The 27,878-nt window shown below is 38.7% G+C and overlaps 1 protein-coding gene across 1 annotated transcript in view; it reads left to right on the plus strand.

Annotated features, from left to right (window-relative positions):
- Positions 1–26,031, plus strand: part of znf804a (zinc finger protein 804A) — a 49,539-nt gene extending 23,508 nt beyond the window's left edge. The window contains exons 2-4 of the mRNA XM_079617490.1: positions 16,623–16,766; positions 19,932–20,062; positions 20,520–26,031. Of these exons, the coding sequence (XP_079473616.1) occupies positions 16,623–16,766; positions 19,932–20,062; positions 20,520–23,541 (3,297 nt within the window). The 3' untranslated portion in view covers positions 23,542–26,031. The remainder of the gene's footprint in view (positions 1–16,622; positions 16,767–19,931; positions 20,063–20,519) is intronic.
- The last annotated feature ends 1,847 nt before the right edge of the window (positions 26,032–27,878 follow it).

The raw sequence follows: 27,878 nt of genomic DNA on the forward strand, positions 1-27,878 counted from the left end.
CTGTACTCATCATGTGAATAAATTCATTGTCATGATGCCCAGCGTGAAGTGGAATGAATGTCTCTCTCCAGTATCCAACGCCAATTTTTCCACATGCGCTGATATAAAAACACATTTTCATTGAAAAGGTCCCGCCCCCAACTAAATGTCATTGTTGAGCTAATGTTGCTGTCAGAGTGGTGTATATTTTATCACTTTCATATTCTTCCAAGCCTGTATGACTTTTTTTTTTTCATCTCGTCTCAATTAAATCATGTTGGTTTGAAACTACATGACATGAGGGTGAGTAAATGATGACATAATTGTCATTTGTTTGGTCGAAAATACACTCTTCAACTTTGAGAATGAATAAAAAATACCTGGTTGTTTTCATATGTTCAGTTTAAAACTAATAATTGGTCTAGACAAATCTTTCTCAGAAGTAAAATGATAGATCATCAGGTACAAAACACTTCACAGTCTTTGATGATATGTTTGAGAATTCACAAGCCATGTTTCTTATATCAACATCAGATACAGTTTTTTTTTCTTCTCACTGCTGGTGAACTTAGTTTAACATTAACAGCAGGAAACATCTGCTACAGAGATAAATCACAAGAATCGATGGCTTTTTATCTTTCTTCTACTTCAGAAGTACAAACACGTTCCTGTACAGGTATGACAAGAAGCAGTGTCTATTGCTGTAAAACAAACATGGCATTAGACTGAATAATAGAGAGTCTATAAAAATGTGTCAGATTTGAAAGAACCATAAGAACTATTATACCAGCTACTGAGTGTCAGTATGCCATTGTGCTTTTATTTTTGTCACTATATTTCTATGCATAGTCCATATTCTCTTTAACCGTGGTAGTGTTTCCTATAAATCCACTTATAATTCTTACAGCTTCTCACAGCCATATGAAATTGAGTTTCGTTCCTTTAAATCCTCTAAAACAGTTCATCGCCAGCACTCCCATCTTAACCCGTTTCTGAGGTCAGTAAAGGTCATATTAAAAGGAGATTTTGAGAGCTTTCACCTTTTATTTCCCCTTGGAACAGCAGAGATGCCTGTATCCGTTCCTGTGATTGTGGCAGTCAAAACAGAGCTGACATTTCAAAATGAACCGAGGACTGAAACCGATGCAGTCAAAAGGGGCCAACACTTTTATGTGCAAAGCCATAGCCTTTTAGACATTTCACAGTCAGTTGTGTGCCTTAACTCTGTTTGGGCTTAAAGGCTGCTATTGCACTGTCACCTAACCTCAACACATATACACTTGCTCTTATGCCTTAAAGAGATGGTTCATCCAAAATTTCTGTCATTATTTACTCATCCTCATGATCTTCTAAGCCTGCATGACTTTCTTTCTTCTGCAAAACCAGATGTTTTCAAGAACTTTTTTTTTACTATGTTGCATGATGAATCAGATTAAAACCAAAATTGCAATATGGCTCAGTGCGATTATCAAATCGCAAAGGCTTTAATGAGATAAATTTGCACTGCATGTTTCTGAGTGAACCACAGCACTGTGTGCAACTCAGAAATATTTTTGATATTTTTGATATTTTTCAGTGTCTGAACATTGGGAAATTAAGAAAATAAGACAGTTATAAATATGTTGTAATTTTATAGTCGTACTGTAAAATTAAATTGCTATTTTTTTTCAATTACTTTTTAAATGTATATTTTTTACAGTGAAATGTTTACATCAGTAATATTTACAAAAGGTCTAGTTACAAAAGTAATATTTCTTTTTTTTTTTTTATATTTTATCATTATTATTTCATTTTATAATAATATTTATAATCACAATGATGATTTGTCCAACTTGTGCAGCCCTACAAACATTTTAAAAAACAATCACAAGTGTTTTTTTTTTTTTCAGATACATTTTTTGTCTATAGAATGAAGGTCAATGGGGTCCAAAACAACATCATTGGACCTCATTGATTTTCACTGGACATTTTTCCAAATATTTCACGTTCCATTGAAGAAATAAAGTCATGAAATGAGGGTGAAATGAAATGAGAGTAAATGATGACAGAATTTTAATTTCTATCTCCAAGTTAAACACATAATTTCTTGCATATTCATTTAAATAATTGGCTTCTGCTGGCATAGATTGTGAAGTATCAGACACGACTGCATTGATACCAATGGGGCACAGATCAAAGCACTCATCACGCTAAAGGCAAAAGATCTGATTTTATTGCTAATATGTCAGAGTAATGTCTTTTTTTTCATGGGTTGCGGTTGTGGTTGCTCAGATGGACGGATTGAGTCAGTGTTGTCAGTAGCAGCATGTGATATCGGTGATGTACAGATGTACCCCATGTCCTCAGAGACCTTCGGCCCAGATGCTTCATCTTCCTCCCCTGGCCGCCTGCACGCAGCTGCCTGATCGTGGACTCTCCCAGCGAACATAGCCCCCGCTGCTGCTAATAACCCACGACAGGATCCCAAACAACAGACTGCGCGCAGCTAGCGCCCGAGCCGCAATGTTTATAGCTCCTGACACCTGATTCCCGTTGTCCTTGGGACTTATCAGTCGACGCTTATTCGCTCTGTTGTTGTTCGTGTACCACTGAGACCTCTGTATCACCCCCCCCCACCCCCAAAAAATCTCAGATTCCTCCATGATTAAAAGTCTGCATCCTTAATCAAATTCCCTCCAGCAGTTCTATTTCATTAACTTGATAAGAGCATGCTGAACGAGGGGAGCCTGGGTGCTTTGTGTGCAAACTAGGCTGTGAGCGCTCATAATCATCATTCAGTCCTGGAGTGAACATCTCTGAACATCTGGAGAGATGTTGCCGAGGACCAGCGTGTCATGGAAAAAGATGTTCACGCACATTAGTTCTGCTTGTGATGTGGTTTACACATTAGAATTTGAACTCATTTCCAGTGATGGCTTCTCAAAGGTAGATAATTTGTCAGCGGGGCTCAAGATCAATAAATTACGGAGTGAACGTTTATTAGAGCATACTGGGCAGATTTTGTTTTCTTTGTTTACTATGCAACATTTTAAAAAAGAAAAGGAAAGAGATTTCATTCCGCACTGAAAAAGGTGCATTACAAGGCATAATTAATGCATTAAAATACTTTTATAATGCAGTATTCATAAAGGCTTTAAATAAGTGTTAAACAATGGAATTTTACTTCACAGTAAAAATTTTTTTTTAAAGATGATTAGATATTTTTACTAGAAAATAAGACTTTTATTTACTTACTATGCAAAGGTAACAGCTGCAAGTGCTACATTTTGATACTACACAGACATTGACTAAGGCCATAAGATTTCAGGTTAGTTTCACAGGAAAACGGATTGTATATGACAAAGGCAGCTGGACAAACTTAAGTGTTTTGATTTCTTTCCAAAATGTCAAAAACTTTTTCCGAAAGAAGTATTTTTAGCAATTATCTAAGCTCATCTGTGTTCCAGTGGTAAATCTTGAGAGCATTATGTTGGCATAGCTGAGGGTTGGGATGCTGAGCTCAAGCAGACTTCAGATGAGACAAGACACAGAAGACACATTATCACATCTCTGATCACATCCACACACGGTTCAAAAATACCACTCCAAACTCTCTCTTTGCTGCTTTACGTGAACGCAGGTCTTGTGTGGAAAGACGGGGTTCTTTTTCTGTTTCCATGGTTGCTTGTCTTAAGCCTGGTTTTGATAAAGCAAACGCTTCCCCAAGAGATGGAGATAGCGAGGATTAAAAGAATGAATAGAGGAGCACGAAATTCCTCTCTGAATCAAAAGTGCGGATGACAGTGCGGTACTGTAACCATTGTCCCAGTCTATGACACTCATTTTTATTAACTACCAAGAATTATTCCATCTTCTACAATTTCCATCACACTGTGAGAAGAGAAAGGCACGCACTTGTTTAATTGCTTTTCACTCGCAAATAAAGACTAGCTTGCAATCAGTTATAGAAAAAGAAGAATACACAGCCTTTTGACAACTTGAAGGGGTTCTCCTTAAAGCGTTTTCGTTCTCATGTTGCCCGTGAAAGCTGCCGAGAGGAAAATGAGACTTCCAGCATGGCTAATTGATTCATTTGACAATCAGAATAATTCACGTCTGGTTGATTTTCTTTCAAAGGTTAGCGCGGCCCTTCGTCGAGATTTGATTGTGGTTCATCTACATTACCCTGCATGGGAAATGAAACAGAGGAGCACATGCTGTTACAAACGTGGATTTTGGCGAGCTGTAATGTAATGCTTATTCACTTTATTAATTATCTTTGCTCATTATCCTAGCTCCATGGCCTACATACTGTATTCTCATTATTTGGTCAAGATTATAGTTTTTTATTGCCATTGGAATTACTGTTTCAGTAATTTTGCGCCCTAATGATACTCTTGACGTGTAATTTACTTTTTATAGAACCTTGGTGGGGATTGTCTTTGAGAGAACCTGCCTCGCAGCTGGAAGGGAAGCCAGCCATAATTACAGCTCGACGCTTGCTTACTGATGGGGACAAAATTGTAATGTAACGGACAGCAAACCTAGAAAAAGAAAAAAGGAGTTCATATTTGAAAGTATTTATAACAACACACAAGGAAAAAGAAAAAAAAAGGTTACAGTTTTTATTTTAAGGTGACGTTGTTACAGTGTAATTAGTACTGAATAATATTAATTAACTACAGGGACTTGTAATTATGCATATTTTACTGTTTTTAAGGTATAAGATGTGGAACAGCGACACTGCAAAATAAAGTGTTACCACTATAATTTCCTTTGAAAATTATTATTATAATTTATATTATTTTTAATTATGACCCTAATTTTAATGTTATTATTCAATAATATGGTCATGCTATTAGGTAATATAATGGTACAATATAATAATTATTATAAAACGTTATTAAAACATAATAATATTTTTTAAAGTTTTTCTAATTGTATCTTTTTTCAACAACTTTATTAAATGTTATTAATCAACTACATGGTCTACTCATATTTATTTATGAATCTGTTTATTTATGTGTGTTTTCTGAACACAAATGTAGAATATATTAACCTTTTGCATTTTAGCCTCTCTTTATTTCTGTGTTCTCCCGTCAGCTACAGAGATGAAATCTCAGTCTTCATGGGGCCTACAAAGGTTATGAGTTACCATATAATGCCATCACCGCTAAATCACAGCTGTCAAGTCTATGTCACAGTAGTTGTTTGCAGAGGCTATCTGGGACGCATTCATTACTGGACCACTGATCATTCATCACTGAATATATCAAACTGTTTTATGGGTAATCCATGTGACCTGACAGCTTGTAATGCAACGCCAATGGCATAATCTATTCCATATCCCTTCTCAAACCAAATCTTTTTGAATGTCCACTTTTACAGGAAATGTTTATGAATTAATCAAACAGATTTTCCTGCGCAGATTGCAAAGAGGAGTTTGAATATCAGGACATTAGTTTATGGAAATGTAGTTCGTGAATCATTTTGTCAGAATCCTTGTATTATGAAATGAGTGAATTCCCTCAAAGCATCGCAAAATGTATGGCGGTACAAGATGGATCTGGATCAGACATTTACTTATTTAATCCTGCACTTTTGAATGAACTACTACTGTATATATTTCATTATAATAATGTCATTAAAACTTGTCATTAAAATCTAAAAAAAACAAAAATAAGCGATGCAGGTTTTTGTTAAATACTCTATATTGTTTTTAATATCACATATGCTTGCACTTCACTTCATCTTAATGCACGAAAGAGAAAATCTTCTTTGCTAGTAAACTGTGTTATATACTCTGCTTTACTCTAATAGAAGTGCTTTCGAAACTCACAACTTCTTTTTTTGCATATCATTTACATTACAAGCAAGTGTCACAACGCAACACGTTTCGTTATCAACAAACCCGTCGAATATCATCACTAGTCCTTTTTCCGGGTCTTCATAATTTAGAAATTAAACGCTGTCTGTGTGTATGCATGCGAACTCTCTTCAGATATTAACTGATGCCGAGATAATGATGACAACAGAAATATCAGCTCCCATTGATCTCGGCCCACTGATCTTGAAGTTGTTTTGTGTATTCCTCCTCGGTCCTGCACTCTTCTGTACCTAGAGCCCTGTTATTATAATCCTGCATACAGATCCCTGTAAGAGAGCTCTGGGGGAAGAGAGTAGAAGTAGGTCATTAGAATTATTTTACATTTTTCCCCCCTCATTTTTGTTCTTTTCGGTCTCTGCTCCAGTTCTTGCGGGGTGGGAGGGGCAGAAATTGGGCCTCAGGATATTCAAATGGTAATCACATATCATGTCATCAAAGCCAAGACACACTTTTTGTGCTTTGAAGTTTATTTGTGCCTGTTGTTTTTGTGTGTTGTCGGTACATTCGATTTGACCAGCACTTTAAAATCAAATGCTACAGGGAAGATATACTGTATCTGGAGAAAGTAGTCTGTTAGCACTCCTCTTCATCTCAATGGTACTTGCTTGGCCAGCACAGGACCCCCATGAAGTACACCATTCAAAAGTTTGGAGTCTGTTAGATTTTTCAGCCTCTTATTCTCAAAGAGGTCAGTAGTAGTAATTTTTTCTCTTTCAATATATTTTAAAAAGTAATTTATTTCTCTGATGGAAAAGCTGATTTTTCAGTCACACAATCCTTCAGAAATCATTCTAATGTGCTGATTTGCTGCTCAAGAAACATTTCTTATTATCATCAAAGTTGAAAACGTGTGCTGCTTATTATGTATGCGAAACATGTGATACATTTTTTATGATTCTTGGTTGAATTGAAAGTTCAAAAGAACAGCATTTATAAGAAATATAAATCTTTTTTTAACAATGTAAATGTAAATAATGTATATGTACATTCATTTTTATTAGTTTAATGGGTCCTTGCTGATTTGAAAACTGCCCTCTTTTGCTCATGAGTGCTATGTTTTGTGGCTAGATGTTTAGGCTTTTTCAGATCCAATCAAACAGCGTCATAAATACCATGGTTGGCAGATGGCACTACAATAATATACACAGTCTCAAACCCTTTGCTATCCTGAAAGCAACAGACAGGAAAAAACAGCCATTTCCATTTCCGAAATCCATTTCACGCGTTTAAGAGCCCTTCATGGTAAACATCTGCTATGCTAAAATGAAATATTTATCATTTAAATGTTGCTACGAAAAAATAAGTAAGAAAACATGGATACTTTTGAATGGCCATCAATGGAAAAAGATGCTATCTGCTGTCATACATTATTACTTGTACGTTTAAATTGTAGCCTGGGAAGTCACTCAACAACCCATGAACGTTCTGTCTGAATAGATTGATTCACATGTTTTCATTCTGAATTGCTTGATTCTCATTTTCTGATTTAACAGGACAAGAAGCTTGTTTGTAGAGTTAACAGACTGAAAGCATTTTCTGAGGACCCTTCAGACCTTTGTGCTTTCCCCTTGGCCTTTATGTGATATGTGTGGCGTATGTGTCTCCTGGCCCGTTTCTCTGTGTCATGCTGTGATTAAATGGTTGTTTCAGTGGCTGGGTCATGAGGCCTTTCGACATTATTAAGACAGAAGTGGCTGGCAGGGGCCGGCTGGCGCGATTGGAAGGATTAATTACAGCTTGTCTCATTTCGGCAGAGTCTCTCTTATTATTATCGATTGAGGTGGTGGAGATGAGACTTCGAAGACGCTGCTCATTTGAAGCAGAACGCTGATGCATAGGCAGCGCTAGCAGCTATCAAACCGAGGCTACTCATTCATTACAGAACGACTGCGGAGCCCAAACTCAGATTAAACCCCGTCACGTTGTGCTTTAGTGTGGCTCACATGCACATATGCTACACTAAACAACGTAGCGTGATTTGAGGGATGAAAGTTAGAGCTTGGCTCCATGCGCTCAGTCGCGATTGGCCTTCACAGTGAGAATTGCAGCAGACTCAAAGCTCACAGCATCACATAGCTCTGATGATGGAAAAGCTTATTGAAGTCATGTTACAGCTTACATGTGGTTCAAATACACCCCATTCACCTGCAGTGAAATCTTCACCTGATGTGATTGAAAACAAGAGGTCAAGGTCTGGACGGCTATGTTAGCTTCTGCTGCTAAAAGCTATAACTACACCGTCTGGTTTGCTAAAATGTTGTCCAGTGATGGCCATCGAAATACATAAATATTTGAATGGAACATACACTACCATTAAAACGTTTTGGGTCAGTAAGGTTTTTTTTCTTTAACCTCATGGGACCCATGAATCTTTTGTCCACTAATACACTGGTGCCGGCTGGCAACTAAAAAAAAAAAATGCTTTAACCCCTTCAAACCCTCTGCCCATTGGAATGTTTTTTTTTTTTTTTTTTGCCAATAAAAAAATATGTTTTTATAATATGAGTAATGATTAGTCCCTGATCCACCAATCACAATGAAGAAATGACCCCTAACTTAATCTGATTGAGCTTCAAGCATCATATATTATTAATATGATTTTATTTATGTCTTCAAAGTGACCATGAACTGTCAATACATTTTTCATTGTTTTTTGTGAGAAATATTCACAGTGGATGTGAGATGAATGAATACACACACATACTCACACACCCTCCACACAATCACATATTCATCAAAATAACCACCAAGTACACATTAACACTTTCACAAACACACAAATACACACATACTTAGATTCACCCACTGCAACCAACAAAAATAATCAAACAAGTTGTTTGAGACTTTATATTATCTCACCCTTTTTTACATTCGTATTGCTTTGCTCACTGAAATCCTCAACACAAACTCTAGTTCATTAGTATGGTTAAAATATGAGGATTTGTATGTTCCTTCAGTCATGGTGTCCATTGTAGTGGATATGTAAAAATAATAATAATCAGGTCTGAAGGGGTAAATGTTTCAACATTAGTTACTGTAAATAGTTCCCAAAAGCAAAACTGGCCAACTGACCAGATGAAATAATGGAAATGATCATGTAGAGTTTTTCCAGATATTATAATCCTCCAATAGTGATTGGGAAAATGGGTAGAGTTTGATTGTGAGATCTCAACAGTAAATGTGTGAGATACAAAAAAACACTTCAAATGAAATGAGGCACCGGTAATGGCCTTGTTTACAAGCTTGAAGCTTGCAAGCTGCAGAAACACTCAGACCTGTAAGTCCTGCACTTCACACTCCCAGCACACTATCATGCCAATGAGGGAATTAACAAATTAGTCATCTTTCATCGTCACCGTCGTCTGTGGGTTACTTTAAATCGTGTTTGTTCCAGCTCACATTCTATTGCTGCTTTTACAAGCATGCCACTGAATGAAAATGTGCTACAAACTCACTATGCGCATGTTTTCGTGACTTATTCGCTTGCCACAATATGATTGTGCAAGAACTACTCATGCTGATTTTGAGTATGGGTGCTGCATATGCCATTTCATTTTTGTTCTACAGCCAAACATTTGGTTTTATTTTCAGACTTGGAAAATCATTTTCGGTCCATATTGCATTTCAGCTTCAGTGTGGAGCAATAATAATGACAATACCGGCATGTAATTATTTATGAATATGTATGCTTAAGATGAATATGCATGCATTATGAATATGCATGCATGAGTTGACTTTGATTTCCTAGGCACATCCTGGATCAATAATAAGCAAACAAAGGATCAATACAAACCAAATTGTACCTGTTAAGGGATGAAAGTTTTAATCGTGTCTTTGAGCGTGTTTCTCTATTTTTGACAGGTTTCTTTAGCACTGTGTTCTTTCCTCAGATGCAACTTCCACAGCACCTGACTACAGCTGCATTTCTTTTTTTCTTTTTTTTTTGGAGACATTTGGGAAAGGCTTATCAAGCTCAGCTTCATCAAGCAGAAAAACGTCCCTCTAATTGCTGCATGCTCCCTGTGATTTATCCAAGCTCCCGTGTCGTGTCTCTGAAAAGCCAAAGAAAAACATACGCTGTTCCCTTCATAACCTCAGTTGATTGCAGATGATAATTATCACATCTCTCCCTCCCTCACAATAGGAGGGCAACCTTAGGAAAATTAGCAGCTGTCAAACGGAGGCACATCTCCTCTGACTGCTTGTCAGCATAGTCCCACACCCTTTCTCTTCATTTTTTTTTTGTCTCGTTCTTACATTTTACCTTGTCAATGAGTACTGTGCAACTTTCCTGTAGGAATTGCAGCTGCAAGTCAAGGGCATTTGATCGTAGTCTTTACAAGAGAATTCTTCTTTTTACTCCCTGCCCCAAATCCACAGGCACAAAGCGGATGGAAACCAGCTTTTAACTGAGCCCTGCTTGTATGTGTGTGTGTGTGTGTGTGTGTGTGTGTGTGTGTGTGTGTGTGTGTGTGTGTGTGTGTGTGTGTGTGTGTGTGTGTGTGCATGTGTGATCTCCCTCTCCTCTCTTGTCTTAATTCAACTACATCCTTTCCCAGTGCCGGCCGGGGGGCTAGCGCTTATAGAGGCCGAATTGTAATGCAGATCACTTTGGTACAAAACCTCACATGAGACGGATCCAGATCCCTGATGTATAAACCGAGAGTATAAGGCTGAATTTCTCATCTAGCACCTAAATCGCCTTGTCCCAGTCAACGTAACGTTTACTCTTGTCTTCGGGGATTCTTCTCTCTCCAGGCTTTGTGTCTACAGTCTACACAGCCTCCAATTACAACCCACTCTCTACAACTACTAGAAGCTAAAAAAAAATAAGATGCTTTGAAATTGTTGCAAAACCCAGCAAATACATGGTTTTTAAAAGTGGTGTAGGGATAAGGAAATAATTGTGGACTATTGGATATGAATTATTGTATTATTGTGCTCAATGATGACAATGTGCACACAGTGTGATTTCATTTAGCAGAAACAAATCATAACAATGTTTTCAGTTTCTTCTTGCACAGCAATAGATCATTTTCTTACTCCTTTTTGTATTGATGTCCAGTAAAAATATCGAAAAACTAAAACAACAAATTAAGTCATTTTTTCTTACCATATTGGCATTTATCATCTTGCATTAACCTCATTAAACTGTCTTACTGTAGCTCTTGCATGACAGTTTTTGCTGTCGTGACTGTTTCATTTATTGTTGATGGCTCATATAATAAGTCTTAATTTTTCATAATAAAGACGTGAAGAAACATACATTCAGAAGTGAGAATAGCACTGTGTTTGTTTTTGCATTCACAGCATACTGAACATGCATCTATATGATTATGAATGGTATTCAGTGTCATATGCACTGCTGTATAGTGTGTGAAACTTAAAAATCCCCTCAGCAATGTTTATTCTGAGGTAATGGTTATGCCTGGCTCAGATATGAAGTGCTTCACATGACAACACATAGCTGAAGGATGTTTTGAAACCCTGTGCTAAATGAAGCTGATGTACCCTCTTCACCCTTACAGAATAAATGCATTCAAGTTAGTCAAGTTGCAATATACAAAGTACAAGAGTGAATCTTTTGTGATTTACTTAAGCCTGGGGGAAAAGTCACTTACCTTGCCATCAATTTAAAATGCAATGCAATGCAATGGTACATCTGACTTTCAAGGCATAAATGTAAAAAATATTCACTAACGTTCTCCAAAACATATATTGATTCAATTCAATTTAAATAGCTTTATTGGCATGACTGTAGCACAATTACCAAAGCTGGTAATATTAACATATTATTATTAGTAGTATACTGTATTAAATCTGACCAGTATAACAAACATAGTGGTATTCACATTTGACTTTCCAGTGAACATTCTAGTGCAGTTCCATTGTCCTAGGAGCAGTGCGTCATTGTGTTGTGGTTGGTCGACAATTGTGTTATCACAAATCTTATCAAATGTGTTGCTCCCTAGACGCCTACAACACTTTTTCTTAATCCTCATACAATTACGTGTCGTAATCAGGTGGTCGTTGGAAGAGCACATTACAGCAAGCGAGAGCTGGAGACAAATGCAGGAGCTCCCATCATGCCCTCTAGAGGAGACTCTTCAGTCAATAATGGAGATAGATTCTGTGTGTGTCAGCAATTTAGAAACAACAGCCAACAGGAATCCCACCAGAAGGGATACAATTAATCACAACAGGCGAGATGTAAGCGTCTGCTCGGAGAGATCTCGCTCTCCCGCAGTCTTCAGTGTAGAATACCACTGCATCATTATTAAGTCTGGAGCCTGTTGGGTTTATTACGCTGCTTCAAAGTCAGAGTGCAGTTACTGAAAATGGCTTCACCTTGCATTGCCGTGAAGTGTGGCTTGAACCTTGCATCGTCTATAAACTGTAGAAGCAGTGGTGTGCTATTAGAGGAGTGTGTATTGAGAACAGTACAGTCAATGTTCCATCACAACCAATGTGCTCGAGGAAGAGTAAAATCACTCCTCTAAAAAACTACTTGAGTGGGTGGAAACAAGCGGATCATGTCAAAATACATTTACGCTACGGTTCCGCCAGCCAGCAGAGTCGGTGTTGTGTTTTTTTGCTGTTTGCTGTAGCTTGAAGCGGAACCAGTGTACACAATGTATATTTCTATTCTAATTCTAATTTTAAAAGACGTGAAAGATGAGAAAATGTGATACTTATTAAAGAACTGAATCAGGCTCTTTGAAGACTGACACTGTTTAAACAGACAGAACAATGTAATTAGATGAAAAATGTAAAAGTAACTGTGTAAAAGGGCCACTAGAACAAAAAAAAAAAAAAGGTTTCTTGCACCCAAGAGCAATAATTTAGTTTTAAAATGAGACTGTTACAATAATTAGACTGACTCTACTAATACTATTAATTACATAATTAATAATAACTAATTTGAAATATTGTTAAAGTAAGAATAGTATTATTAAGTATATTTGAATAGTGTAGTATTATTATTTAAATGATCTCTAGTATGATTGACTGTCATCCGTGTATCAGTGTAGTTCATACTTCATCAGTGGTTCTGAATACTGAGTAGGTTTGCTATGTATATGAAATGGGCAATCACATGTTGCTCTGCTCATGACATTATGATCGGCTCTGATCTATGTGATTTTCTCAAAGTGTTGCCATCACTGCTGGTTATTATAAAAGTCTGTAGAGTCTTCACTAGAACTGTCTGAAAATAATATGCATGAGATTTACAACAGATTTGCCCGTGAGCCATGTGCAAAGTTAATATTTTCTATTTCCTCATAAATTATGCGAGAATCTGTAAAAAATGAAATGATCCCTGATGAAATTGCATTTTTGATTTTCTTGACTAGATATTGTTCCAAGGCTTCAGGAAATGTGCATTAATTAATCAACAGGTTGTTTTTAATTAATTTAATTCGAGACAGGGTTTATTTTACTGTTTAATTCATGAATCACATAATGCGATTTTGTGAAGGACCATCTTGATTTTCTCTACTTGCGTCAAAAAACACTCTCTCAACCCTTTGCTCAGAAATTGCCCTTTTTCCGTGCCACATAAAAGACATCACTCATAACCCAGGTGTGCTATAAAAAGAGCAATCACAGTCTCTCTGATCACCACTCATATACCCTCGTGTCAATCATATTTTGTCTTTATGTTTCAATAAATTTCTGCGGTGAGGTGGCTCTGTGGTTCCCACCCTTGTGGTTGACCTTGTTAGGGAGTCCCATAAATGCATAAAGAGCCACTTGATCTTCAACGGTTCATGTTCTCGTGCTTGATGTTCAGTACAAAAGAGAAGCCATGTTAAGTAGCGCTTCAGATTTTGGAGATGCATTGTGATGCTTCAGAAGTGTGCTATTTATACGAACACCCCCTGTGTGTCAACCCATCGCAGGATTTGTTTTAAGTCAGGCAGTAATCCACTGTATGTAAATACCCTTGTCTTTTGATGTTTTAATAGAATGCCAGATTGAAGTCTGCTGCTACAAATATTAAACAAAAGACAGATGTTTAGTTTGCAAAATGTTTCTAAATGTGGCCCGCATTAATTATTCCTGCCTTAGGTTCTTGAGAAAATGTTAAAGAGAGAAGCTCTTGTCCATAAGGAGGACATTTTTTTAGTACACATCCATTGCACCTTAAAATCTACTGAGCTGAGGTTGGAGTTTCACTTAGTGCTTATAGGGCATCGGAGGTGGCAAATGTACCACAGAAAGTTGTGTTTATACTGATTTTGTAATGCACTGCAATCACTTACACATGAATCACAATAGCAGACAACAGTGTTTAATGTGCTGGAAAGTTTCGATTGATTGTTGATTTTTGTTCATGCCCTGCAGAAAATAACAAAGTATAGACTGGTGCTGTGAGACAGAAGTGCCAGTACAAAAGCTAATTATAATGCAAGTTATAATGTTATAATGCAAGCACCTGGTGGTTTAATAAAGTACTCTATTAGTTTAGTCACAAAAATAATTAATTTTACCCACATATTTATATATTTATTTACACTGTAAAAAAAAACTTAAAAATGTAAAAAAATGTTGTCCACCACTCTTGTTCATCCAAAACAAACTACAATATAGACTCAATGTGTTAAATACCGGAATTATCCTTTAAGTACACAGTCTTTTTGTCAAAAACGTTTTTGTAGTGTTGTGATTCACCTAGTAACTGATTAACTTGGTCCGTGGCTTATAACTCTTTAACAAAGAGTATTTTAAAATACATGTGGGAAAAATTTATGAGAAAAATACTTCTGGAACCAGCGCCGCTGAGAAAGAAGGAGGACACTGTTGCGCCCTATTCTAGATATGGTTCTGGCCCCTCCTTCAATGCTAGTGCATGGGATTTTTTAACTTACGCAATAACTTATTAATTATGTCCCTATAAACAGTGGGAGATGCATTATGTGAGGTAATTTAATATTGTTCTACGTGCTAACTAATCAGTAATAGCGATGTTTGCCTTAGAAAGTAGTACCACTAAAATCACAATAAAACAAAGTTGTATTTGTTTTTATTATAATCGTTTTTTGTTTTTGTTTTTTTGCTATGGTCACATACCCTTGAGAACAACCTCATTCTATTTTGAAATATTGAAAGGAACAGAGAGGTTTAGGGGGATTTCTCAGCTTGACACAAAATTGTTGTTAAGTGGCTGCTTCCCCCCATGCAGTGATTAGATCTATCTGCTGTGTAAATGAGTTCACAGCTTCACACCACATCACTCGCTATTGGTGTTCTTTCTTCTTCATTCCACATATGAGTTCTGTTGTTTAATTTTGCTCCCAAACACTTTCAAGTAGAAAAAAAGTTGCTAAAGCCAACTTGGATTTATTTTATTTTTTTATGTGAAAACTCCCTTGACTCCACTGTTATCTTGAGATCCAGGGGGGTTGCTAATAAGTCTATAAAAACAAGAGCGTGCTTCACAACAGTTCAGGTACTCACAGGACTTTCCCTGAAGAAGTAACCATTTCCTGATATAGAGCAAGCAATTTTTGTCTAACCTTTCAGGTCTGTTGAGCTAAAGAAAATAAGGGTCACTTTCCCGCACATCCAGCTAATCAAGCGATTCAGTTTTCATTACCTGCAAGCTAGCCACTTATTAAGTACAATTACACGGCAATTGTTTCGTGCTGTCTCTCAGTGGGAGTGAGTGTGAGGGATGTTATTATTTTTGCATATCACAGACGTGTTTAGCGGTAGCGTATTCTCACCTAAGATGAGTGAGAGACAGAGAGACTATTTTCACAAGGCATCAGATCATTTGAATGGGCCGGGATTCCCTTTCTCAGTCTAATGGGTTTGATGTAGTTGTGAAAAGCTCCCGATCATGTCAGTAATAACACCAGACATACGTTTGTCGGCTTTGACTGATGATGACAATCGTATATCATGTATTGGCCATCTCATTCTGGTTGACACGTTTGATAGTTGACTTAATCATCCTTGGCTGATTTACTAGTCCTCCTCGCATGCTGTTTTTCAAAGAAATGACAGGTTCACATTTGAGTCTACGATGAGTTTTATGGTAAACTGATTCCAATTAAAGTGGAAGTGCTTTTCCTCTTCCCTGTGGTCATTTGGTTTGGAGACCTTTTGGGAATAGACTTATTTTTCTTTTTTTTATCCTGTTTTTAAATCTGCAAGTTTCCATACTTCTAGAGCGTTAAATAAATTAAATTTGAAATACAATCTGCCCCTGGTGAAAGTATTCCCATCTAAAATTTGTTGTAAATCAATATTTAATAAAGAGTATTAAAGAAAAGGAAGAAAATGAGGATGGCATCATGGGAGCTGAGTTCAGTTTTATGAGCATCATTTTCAAAGAAGAGCACCACAAATATTCACCCTCTCAAATTATGAATATATATCAACATGACAGCAACATGTGTACTGTGTATATATAAATCTGTCTACCAATATCTCTGTGTATATTTGTGAGTTTAGTTGACTATATCTGGAAAATAGAGTTTCTTGAGGGACAAGAGTCTCTCTGGATTAATAGGAAAAATTATCACTTATGTGTACAATAGAAAAATAATTGAAAAGAACATTTAAATTTCTGTCGTGTATTATGGTTTTCCCCATCATTTTTTTAGTATATTAATATGTTGTTGAGTCATAAGACTAAAAACATCTACTACATCTCAACTCAAGGACCTCATGAAGGACATTACATTGAATGTAGTTCTAAATGATGTGTTTTAAACAAGTTGGAAGCTATTATCCTGATGGATTATTATGTTTACTTTTGCTCCAGGATTATGCTGAGAAGGGGAAAACCTTGGCCAAAGCCCTGGAGGACCTCAAGGCCAACTTCTACTGTCAGCTGTGTGACAAACAGTATTACAAACATCAAGAGTTTGACAACCACATCAACTCATATGACCACGCTCACAAGCAGGTAATGGGCCTGTTGTCTGCCCCTTGAGACTTCCACTGATGCAATGCATTGCAATAATAGAGTGTTTTAGAATATGACAACAGATGGATTTTGTAGCACACATGTAAAGCAAAAGACAAATGACTTCCCTTCGACCCAGAGTCAGTGGAGTGGAGGTGGTTTTATGGAGTTTTAATTTAGGAGGCCATAGATCAAAAGCAGGATGGACAATTGGAAGTCCTAGTGCTTTGTTGTTGTTTTTGCATGTTGTTTATCCCCTTTTCTCAGGACAATGTTAAACCTCTTTCCCAGCATGCTGCATAAACAAGTTAGTGTGCTGGTTTTGTTGACCTGTTCTTAAGCACTGCAAATTGTTTAAGCCATAAAGCCAACATGCGTGAAGTTTTCCTGAGAATAGCTTACAGTAATAGTCTCATCCATATCCAGATCCACTGAGGCATTTGAATATTATACACTCTAAAAAATGCTTTGGGTCAAATATGGACAAACCCAAACATGTAATGTAATAAAAAAAATGTAACCCAACGGTTGGGTTTGGCCATATTTGACCCAAAATTGGGTTGAAAAAACCCAGCATTTTTTAGAGTGTACGCGTTTCAATATTATAAGTGAACAAAAGTGCTAGTTTGCAAACAAATCATAGAAATAAACAACAGCACTGTTGGAGCACATTCAGAAGGATGGATGGATGGATGGATGGATGGATGGATGGATGGATGGATGGATGGATGGATGGATGGATGGATGGATGGATGGATGGATGGATGGATGGATGGATGGATGGATGGATGGATGGATGGATGGATGGATGGATGGATGGATGGATGGATGGATGGATGGATGGATGGATGGATGGATGGATGGATGGATGGATAGATAGCAGGGTGGAAGTTCACTCAATTGCCACAATTGCATTGCATTGTTGAATTTGTTTAAATTGTAATTGAATTCTTCAATTCTGAGAAATTCTATAGCCAACAAACATATCGTAACTTCAATGCAGTTTCACACTCAGTGTATGTTGATTTAAGAACTGCCAGCATCCAAAAATAGCAGTATAACCTTTAATAGCAAGTTAAAGCTTTAATTCCACCACTTGTCCTGCTGTTTGATATCGGCCCTGACCCCTGTGCTCTGACTCACTCAGAAACTAAATGCATGGAGTCTCTGGGGCCTGCTGCGCTGTCAATAACAGAGCTCACTGAACTATTGACTGAACACCATCTACAAACCCTCCACCCATGACCTTGCTATTGAACACTGCAAAAGGAGTGAAATTAATGGATTATAAAGGAAAAAGCCACTCCCCCTCACTCTTTGATAAGGGTGCTACACTTGCTAGATTGTGTCATTCAGATGTGTTCGTCGCATGGCCTCCTATCTGCAGCATTCAAACTATTCTACAGCACAAGCACATGCTACCATTTGTACCTCTTCAATGAATGAGGTTGATGGATGAATAGCAGAATTTCCCAGCAACCCTCTGAGGCTGGCAGAGCATGTCTGCTGAGAATATAATGGAGTATGGGAGACTCACGGACCCACAGGAAGCCCAGAGCTACAGAAAAGCCTGGTGTTCCTGTCAGTGTGTGAATCATCACTGCCAAGCCTTCACTGTCTGCCTTTGACTGTTCTCAATGTTGCTTTTAATTAAGAATACATGTCCGGTCAAAAAATTACTGTGTTCAAATTTTCATTCATTCTCAAGTGACCTGTCAGTCATGTCTGCCCCCATTGAACATGAAAGGATTTCACAGGGCATTTGCAGTACTGCTCTCTCACATAAGTCGTGCATCCTACTATAAATGATGTAACCACATCCAGTCATGTGAAATACAGGCTACATGCATTAATGGCTCATTCCAGAGCTTCTCTCGCCAAATATATTAACAATCAATAAAGAACAGCTCCTCCAAGCAATGCACCAGAGAGTCAAATAAATATAGCCCACGCCAACCTGTTTGCTATTTTCTGCAAGGATGGCTGACAGTGAACCAGCGCAGCGGATCAGGCCTGAGTTTGCCCATACTGTGCCAGCAGAGAGTGACAAGATAGGTGCTGAAAGATAGAGGGCAGGTGCACAAAGAGACCCTATCCTGATGGGATCAAACTAGTTACCCTGATGTGCCCACTCCACACTGAGCAGCCCTTTAACATGACAAAATTATATCTGATGTGACCGCCTCGCATTCCCCTGACTATGAGCCCCAGCCACGGTAAATGCAATCACTGAAGCCTTCTCAAATAGGAGAGGTTACAGCGCCACTGAACTGTGTATAACTGTGCAACCTGAGTGGAATGCGTAATGTTGGGCCAGACGACTCTTCTTGGCTGCCTGGAGAAACCATCAATGTTTTTACTCTCAGCTATCGCTAGCACGGAATCTAACTTGCCCAAGTACAACACATAGTCCGTCCTGCAATAAAAACGCTTTTCAAAAGAGCTTGTCATCTGTCTTAAAGCTAAGCATCAACTATTAATGGATAATTGAAAGAAAGCTTTCAGGATTAATTGGATGTGATAACTGTTCTAGAGCTGGTTGTTGCTTGGAGACATCTAGTGCTTTCAAAAGGAGTGTAGTCTTTAAACACCCATAAATATCATATCCATGTGAATTATTAATGAAAGTTAATTCAGATTATCTAACAGACCAAAGGGAGTGTACACTGCATTTACAGACGTAATCCTAATCGATATATCTCACTGCCTGAGATGCATATACGGCCTTGGCATCAGATCCTCGTGGCAGCTTCCATCAATCTCACATTCAAAGCACAAAGCCTTTCAGACCAGGAAACAAATGCAAATTAGCATCACTGAGTTTTATCTAAAATAAATAGGACAATTTCATGGAGTTTAGCAACCTCATCCTCAGCTTCTTTTTATTTGCACAGAAAATGGATTTGATGAAACATAACATTGGTGTGCAAACACCTTAATTACCTTCCTTCTCTCTTGAAGAGATTTTTAATCTTTTTTGTTGTGTATCCCTCAATGTGTGATACACAGCGATACCCCAGTCTTCATAATGAAAGGTTGTTAAAGCATGGAAAAAAAGATTTATGGTCTCAAAGAGGATTATAATTTAAATAGCTTTTGTTGCTTTGGCATAGTTGACATATTAAGATATGTGAATGAATGAGAGATTCTTTGTCCCCCCCTCAGAGGCTGAAGGAACTGAAGCAGAGAGAGTTTGCCCGCAACGTGGCCTCCAAATCGAGGAAGGATGAGAGGAAACAGGAGAGAGCTCTCAGACGCCTACATGAGCTTGCTGAACAACGCAGAGAGGTGCAATGGTGGGGGAAGTTTTGTTAAATTGTCATTTCCATATATATACAATGTGCCAGTGTATAAATATATAAAATGGGGTCTAAAAGTCAAGAAAATATGCTCTTTTTCTTCTGAAACATTATTTTAAACATGAAAATAAAGAGAATAATATTCAAAAGTTAAATAAAGATGGAAAGATTCTGCACTATTTAAGTCACTGATCAAACAATCCCTTTTGTCACATTGATAATATTCACTTCTTTGTATAAAAAGTCAGATGTTCTTGCTTTCATTGAAGCACATGAAGCACAATATTTAATTTGATTCTGAAGTCATTTTGGATACCATGGGACAATCATCTTGTTTCCCTGTGGAGTCCAATCCTCATTATCACCCCATTTTTTGGTTAGTTAACAGTGTAAATGAACCTGGCACATGCATTTCATGATTTTGTTTGTCTTTTCTTCCTCTTTTCTGATGTAGTGCCCCAGGAAGTGGTCCTATGTTTAAGTCTACTACGGTGGCAGTGGAGGGTTCTTTCAGGGAGTCCTGCTGTGATGATGCCCAAGAAGAGAACCACAGCTGTGCGACTCAAGATTCAGGGGGTCAGATCCATTCCAGCAGTTGTGGCTCAGCTAGTAAGCAGTCACTGTGGCCGTACAATGGCAGGGCCAAAAAGCAAACTTTCAGACGCAAAATTGCATTCTCTTTTTCCTTTCCAAAGAAAGCGTCTGTTAAGCTTGAGTCATCAGCGGCTGTTTTCTGTGAGAGCATAGATGAGGGATCGATGGAGCGGAGCCGCAGACAAAGACTCAGAGCACCCCATGTCGAGCTTGACCTCCCCAGCTCCCCCATGGCGGAAAAAGTACTAAATTGTGAGGAGGCAATTTACAGCACTGGCACACAGCAGGGCAAGCACTTCCAAGAAAGTGACAGCACCGGAAGTCAGGGGTCATCAGATATCCCTGTGGCGAGGGAGAGCACCTCGTCAGCGGCCTCAGATTTGTGTGCTTTGCTCGTTTACTCAGAGGATGTGCCCAGTCCTGCCGTCTCCCTCATAAACACTTCCCCCTTTCGTTTAAACAGTGCTGATATTGTTCTTGACTCTGAGGACTCTCAGAGCCTGAAAAGCAGCATTGCTGAAAGTAAACCTGAGACCTCTGAGGATGTGACAGTAGAGGAGAACAGCATCACAGAGGAGGGGCACTCAACCATCATTGAGCCTCTGGAAAAGACTTTCTCAGATGTGTCACCTAAGAACGATTCTGCTCAAAAACAAGAACAAGTGGAGGATACAACTGCAAAGACACCTTCCCCTTTCACAAAACCCAGCCAGCCTTTTTTCTCTGTCCTAAGCAGAGATGGTAACACCACCTTCCAGTGGCCCTCCGAGATGGTGACCTTCACAAGGACAGAGCCATCCCTGTCTTTCAGTTGCAACCCCCTCCATTTTGACTTCAAGAGGTCACGGATTAGAAGGTCTGCTGACACTCAGGAGATGACTGAGCTCAAAACTGATGAGGAATTATCTGTCTGCTCAGGTTTCAAATCCTGCCACTCTGACAAGCACATTGAGGAATCCACAGCCAGCCACAGAAACAGTCCCAGCGAAGGACCTGAAGGCAAGGTCAGAAAGTGTTATCAGTTTTCAAGTGACACAGAGAGTTGTGTCAGGCTGAAAACACATGACAGGTGTAGACATTCCAAAGATTGGATTCATGCAAGTAAGAGGGCTGAAAAGAAATTGCGGACCAGGGATCGACGTCATTACAGGAGCCACTGCAAAAGGAAGCGAAGGAGGCGGAAGAGGAGGAGAGACAGATACCGGGAAACAGAGAGCAATATGGTGAAATCTAAGAAATTCCACAGACGACCTGAGTGTGTGGAAGGACTTGATAGCCAATTTAGAGGCACCACTTCACAGCAAGTGCATCCATTAGAGAAGTCAAAGCAATCAGCTCAAAATCAGACTGAGGACAGCAGCACAGATCCCGTAGTTGAGGAAGGGGTGGGAGGCAAGAGGCAGGAGGCAACTGCCGATGTAAACGGCTCAGCGGGCTGCATCATTCTCTCTGATGAGTTCTGTGCTGATGGTGAAAAGGTGCTTAGGAACAGCAGGGAAAAGCCTGACAATCCAACTGCAGGGGAGCTGACGACCATAGGACAGTGTTCTCGCAGCCAGGAAGCATCTCACTCTCAGACATCCAGTGCGGCCGAAGGGTGCCGAGAGGAGACACCTTCATCACCAGAGACTAACAGAGATGGACCATGTGAAGGACAAATTTCGAAAAGACGACGAACAGATTCTCTAAGTGATGTAGATGAGTCTTACGACTCCTGTCAGTCGCCGGCAGATATTTCTGATGGGTGCTCAGAACTTACCTGTTGTAAGCATGGGATTATGAGGAAAAGAAAGAGGCGGTCACATGTCCAAGATCAAACTCCATGCCTTGCAAATGAATTCACAGCTGTTAAAAACAGTGTTCTGGAAGAAAAGGACAAAGCTGTGGAGGAGTCAAGCCTGAAATGCCTTGTTTTAAAAGGCGTGTGTGACAGCTCGAATGGGTCAGACCAAATCTCATGCAGTATTGATGATGTAGAGAGCAGTGCGGTTGGTCCTCAGACATTTACTTCCATTAGCAGTGCCCTGGGTCATACTGTGGTGGAGAGCAGTGACTGGCAACGGAGCGCCTCCTCTCAGATCAATGCTTCATGCACCAAGGGCAGTTTAACTCTACTAGAGACAGATTCAAAGCTCTCAGAAGAGCCAACAAAGGAGAATAGTAACATCCTTAGTAGCGAGTCTAAGGCAGCACAAACGCACTTAAAGAACTGTAACAAGTATTCAGCGGCTGCTCAGGCCTGCCTGCTCGATGTGAGAGAGTTAGCCCTGCAGAGGACTGAAAAAGCTACTCACGACAAATCATGTCAGCACAGCATTCAAACCCCGCCCCAGAGATTTCACCTAGGCATTCAGGCTGAGGAGAAGTTGAGCAGGGAGTGCTTCCACACCACCAGCAGCCTGTTCCAACCCTCTGCATCTTTTCAGGCCCCCTCAGAAAGCATGGAGAGACACTGTCTCCTGCAGATCCAGAGTCATGGACAGGTGCTACACCAGCAGATGTTCCCCACCAAGCTCAAATCTGTCCTATCCAGGCCTCATATGCCCATGTCATCTGCTGTCCTTCATCCAGTTCACCTGCCATCCTCCTTGCCTTCTGGCTCCATCACAATACGTCACACCATACTACAGCACCACACCGCTTTCCTGCCCCCACAACCCCCTATTTACCCCCAGGTAGTGCCTGTTTCTCGACTCCCCCTGGGGCCAGAGATCTGTCGGCCCCCTGCACCTCCCTTTGTGACCTCTCAGCAGGTATCGGTAGTGGCACCCCCTAGTATTCACCCAATGACTGTGACGTTTCATGCCCTGCCACGACCTGCCATGTTTCCGCCCATGTTGCCCCCTCATCACGCTGTCATTCCCCTTCAGCCTCTCTTCTAGCTGTGTGTAACAAAATGTATTTTGTACTGCAGTAGCGAGAGAAACATCTGCAGCACTGCTCCCTTAGTAAGAATTTTGTGATAGGAAGTTTTCCTTGGGTAATATACAAAAGAGTTGTCTTTGCAGTTTGGGAAGGATGCTGTTTCTGTGCCATGTTGTCAGTAGAGATTCTTGCAGACACTTTTATTAGGAAATAAAAAATATAACTCACCTACCTGATTAAGTCCAATACCTATTTTATTACGATTTGTTGTTAAGAAGATTTTAACAGATTTTAATCATCTCAAAGACCATCGTTTTGTTGGATCAAGAGCAGCATGATCATTCGGAACGCAATTTAGGTGCACATCTTTGTAGAAATAAATTATAAAATATTATAAATACATACGTATGTACCCTTTAGTCTATACACATAAATAATAACAATACACTGTTATAATGATAATATATACGATAACAATAGAATATATGATGGTTGCCTATATGTAGTGATATGAATACAGGAAGTCCTAAAGGGTCAAAGTGTTGTTATGTGCTCTTTACAGAGCTCCATAGTAAACCTGCAGATAATTGATGTAACACAGACATTCTTCATATGTGACAGCATTTAAAATAAATCCCACTGGCACTAGTGTATGATAATAATTACTACTTTAAATATAATGCTGCTGTACCTGTTAAAGGCTAGCGGAATGCATCAAAATAGCGCTATGCACCATGTGCTACGACAGCATTGTGTTGAACACATACATAATGCTCATTTTTATGAGTAGTTTTTATGCAAATCAAAATGCCCATAGCATGTAATGGGGAAACTGAATGTCCCTGTCGAAAGCTATAACTGATATGGGCAAATTATATTTCTTATTTAGCTAATTATGATCAACCTCAGTGCAGTGAATAAACAAACAGAATTATGGTTAAGTTCAGACTACAGAATGTGTTATGTGTGGTTTAATATGTACTTCAAATTGTAGATCTTACATGCTGTTGCCTAAAATATTTGAAAAGAAGCACAAAAATTACCAAGTGCAAATCCATACATGGGTGTTTCCTGTATCCCTCATATTGTAACCTGCTTGGATTAGGAAAACATAGACTAGATCTATCTGTAGAACATGGAGTACCCTGCCCTGTAGCAGTTATTGAAGGATTTTTATTATTCCTAGCATATATTTTTTATCCAGTGTGTAAATCTGAATGGTTTACATATCCAAAAACGACCAAATGGCCTGCCTTGTGGAGCAAGTTAACATTAACAGTTATTTAAAATAAGCATACAACTAAGGCAATTCCCCTTCTCAATTCATTCATATTATTGATTTACATATTACATGTAAAAATAAAAAGCCTTGGTGATAAAATTATGGTAATATGATTAATTCTAACAAATATTTAACTGAACTTTATTGAAATCCTGCTTCAGGGTAACTTCCAAACAGAAGTGTGATTTTGTTAGCAAAGCATTCAATTGCTCCTGCTTGCATCAGATGAAAGAAGAGACTAAACTCAAGAGAAGGATTCATTTACTTATTTAAAATACTAACTTCTGAGACACTTGAATCCAAAAGCAAGTCAAGTTAGCTAGTGAAGAACAGTTAAAATTCTGTGTCTTTGAATTCTCACAATCCTTTCATTTTCAAAGGAGATGTGATGAACTGGAATTAATGACTTAGTTATGTGGATTTTGCAAATAGCCATATGGAAAGTAGACTGTACTTAATTCTTGATAATTATGCTCAACCATATGTTTTTTTTATTAGAAATCTTTCTATTTAAAACAGAAAAATAAATAAATTAAAGGCTATACAGCTCCACAATAATATTGCCCCACTGCTAGTGAACAGGACTCAATGTTATTTCAAATTAATCAATAATGACAACATTAATGCATATTAACAGGTCATAGAAATGCCTAATGAGTAAATATTAATAATGAATATGTTTATGTGAAGTAGACGGATTCTATTGGAAATGTCGCAGTGGAGGAATTTAAGCTGAGCTGCAGCCTATTTAGTTTTTTCTGGATATCCTAAAATCATGTAATTTCATTACTTAATATTCAAATTTGCATTGAAATGAGGTGGTATATGAAAATAAAAAGTGTTGTAGAGAAAGAGAGAGACTGGTGTTTTTATAACATCTGTTCAACAAAGCCCCGAATACCACCAGATTGCTCCTTCTTAATTCATGTTGATTCTTAAACCCTAAACACATAGGAAATTGTGTAAATGCACAATGTTAATGTTTTTTTTCCCCGCAGTCAAAAAAAACATGCTTTGGAAAATTGTATATGCTGTAAATCAGTACTATTTATAAATCATGTAATATGTAATGTACATGTACATATGTTTTATGTTTTTATTGTGCCAGGTACCCTGTATGTATGAATTATTTAGATAAGATAAAAACAACTATGTTTTTTACGCCACTTTGCCAACTGAATGATGCTAAAGTACTATGTAATAAAACAAAGAAACGAGCTCTTGCTTTCATGTGTGTCCATTTAAAATGTGTTTTTGGGTTCACCACACACTCAGGTGAAAACAAGTCCACAGTATATGACTACAAACACACTGGAAATGCATGCTTTTTGAAGCCGTGGAAAATCCAGGGTTTTTGTCACTGCTAGGAAAGAACTGTTGAATATTTCATCTTAAGGTCTTGCACAAGCGATGCAGAGGTTATTGAGTGAGACAGCCGTGGTCATTTTCGAGCAACTTTGAGGCAGTGTTAGACCATCGGAAGCTTGAGCTTCTAGTACGCGAGGCTTAAAATTCACACTCCAGTCGGCAGCTTCCTGCAGCAGCTCTCTGAGAGAGTGACATCATTATGCAGAATTATTCTGCCATCCTGTATGAGACTGATTAGCTCAGATGTTCCGCTGTTATTTCCCCTCCAGTCCTTGAATCACATCTCTCCAAGGCTCCACTGTTGTTAGACAGCATTACCTTCTTTCTGCTCGGCTACAATCGCAGGCTTTCTGAGCCATTTTGTGTGCCGACCTTTTTCCACTCAAAACAGCACTCGGTAGATTTCCTCATACTTTGTGACTCATAGGCCCAGTCACAGCACTCCCTTGTGCCATTTTGTTTCCCTGGAACGGATGCAAATGATTTCTGCGCCCGCTACCTCTATCCCACAGAGCTAAAACATGGTCTTCCTGCTGTCTATACACTACTGTTTAAGCACCTCTCCCTGAGCCTGGATGACCCGGATGATGGCTGTCGGGCTCGTGTACTTGTGAGAAATAAGCTAAACAACTAACGTCCATTCTTATTTCCCTTTTGCATACATTGACATGCAGCATTTGCATAAAGCCTTTGTTATATAAAAGCACCAAATTGCAACATTGTGCTATCTAAAACGTTGTTTTTCCTCGGAGAGTATCTTGCCTGCAGACTTATGGACCATCTCTTTACAAACACCCACGTACGGCACTGCCTCTCACAGCCAGGGATAAACAAATGCCTGGCTACCCTCAGACAAAAGCATTCTCTGCAATCTGAGCATTGTACCGGTCTAATCATGATTTCGTATTCATCAGAATCGGAGCATTATCGTAGTCATCTTGTTTGTGTGTTGATCAGAGCCTCACGTTCAGAGGACGGATCCTATATTGGGGATGCAATTAAGAATCTAGGCATCTCATTTGTGTCGTCTCGTTATCCTTTTTGTTTGTTGCCTTTCTTTTTATTTTCCTCGCAAGGTCAAGGAAGCACACAAGAGAGTGATGCAGGAAACTGCAAAACACACAGACTCACGCAGGACTGTCAAGCTGTTAAATAAAGTTTAATTAACGCTTCCATTCTCTTAGAGCAGGTTTTTATTACTAAACGAAGATGAGCTCCTGGATAATTTTACCCTCATTATTATAGAATGAAACAATAGTATGTGTGGCTCTGAATGGCAAGAGAAAGCATCTGAATTAGGGACTAAACTATTAAATCTGGCTTCAGTTTTTATTAGACACCGTCTGTGGTGTGTATTAAAGTCTGACCTCAAGTGAAGCTCTATAGCTTTTCTTCATAGGGACTGCCTGGGACTCTTTAAGTGCTTGTGTTACAGCGAATCCCACAGTAAGTCAAATAAATTGTCAAGAAAGTTATTGCCAACCTCAATAAGAGCCGATTCGACAGTAGCAAGCTTACGAATTTCATTGCCTGAAGTCTCTGCATGAAAAATTAATAGCGTATAAAGAAATATCAAATACTATAAACATCTAAACACATTCAAGAATCATGGTTCTAGGCTAATGAATATGAAACCAATAAGCCATGACAGGCCAATCATTTCACCAGGGCTAAAACATGTTCTTAGACAGAGTATGAACTGGA

Source organism: Phoxinus phoxinus (genome assembly GCF_949152265.1).
Source record: "Phoxinus phoxinus genome assembly, chromosome: 7".
Lineage (NCBI taxonomy): Eukaryota > Metazoa > Chordata > Actinopteri > Cypriniformes > Leuciscidae > Phoxinus > Phoxinus phoxinus.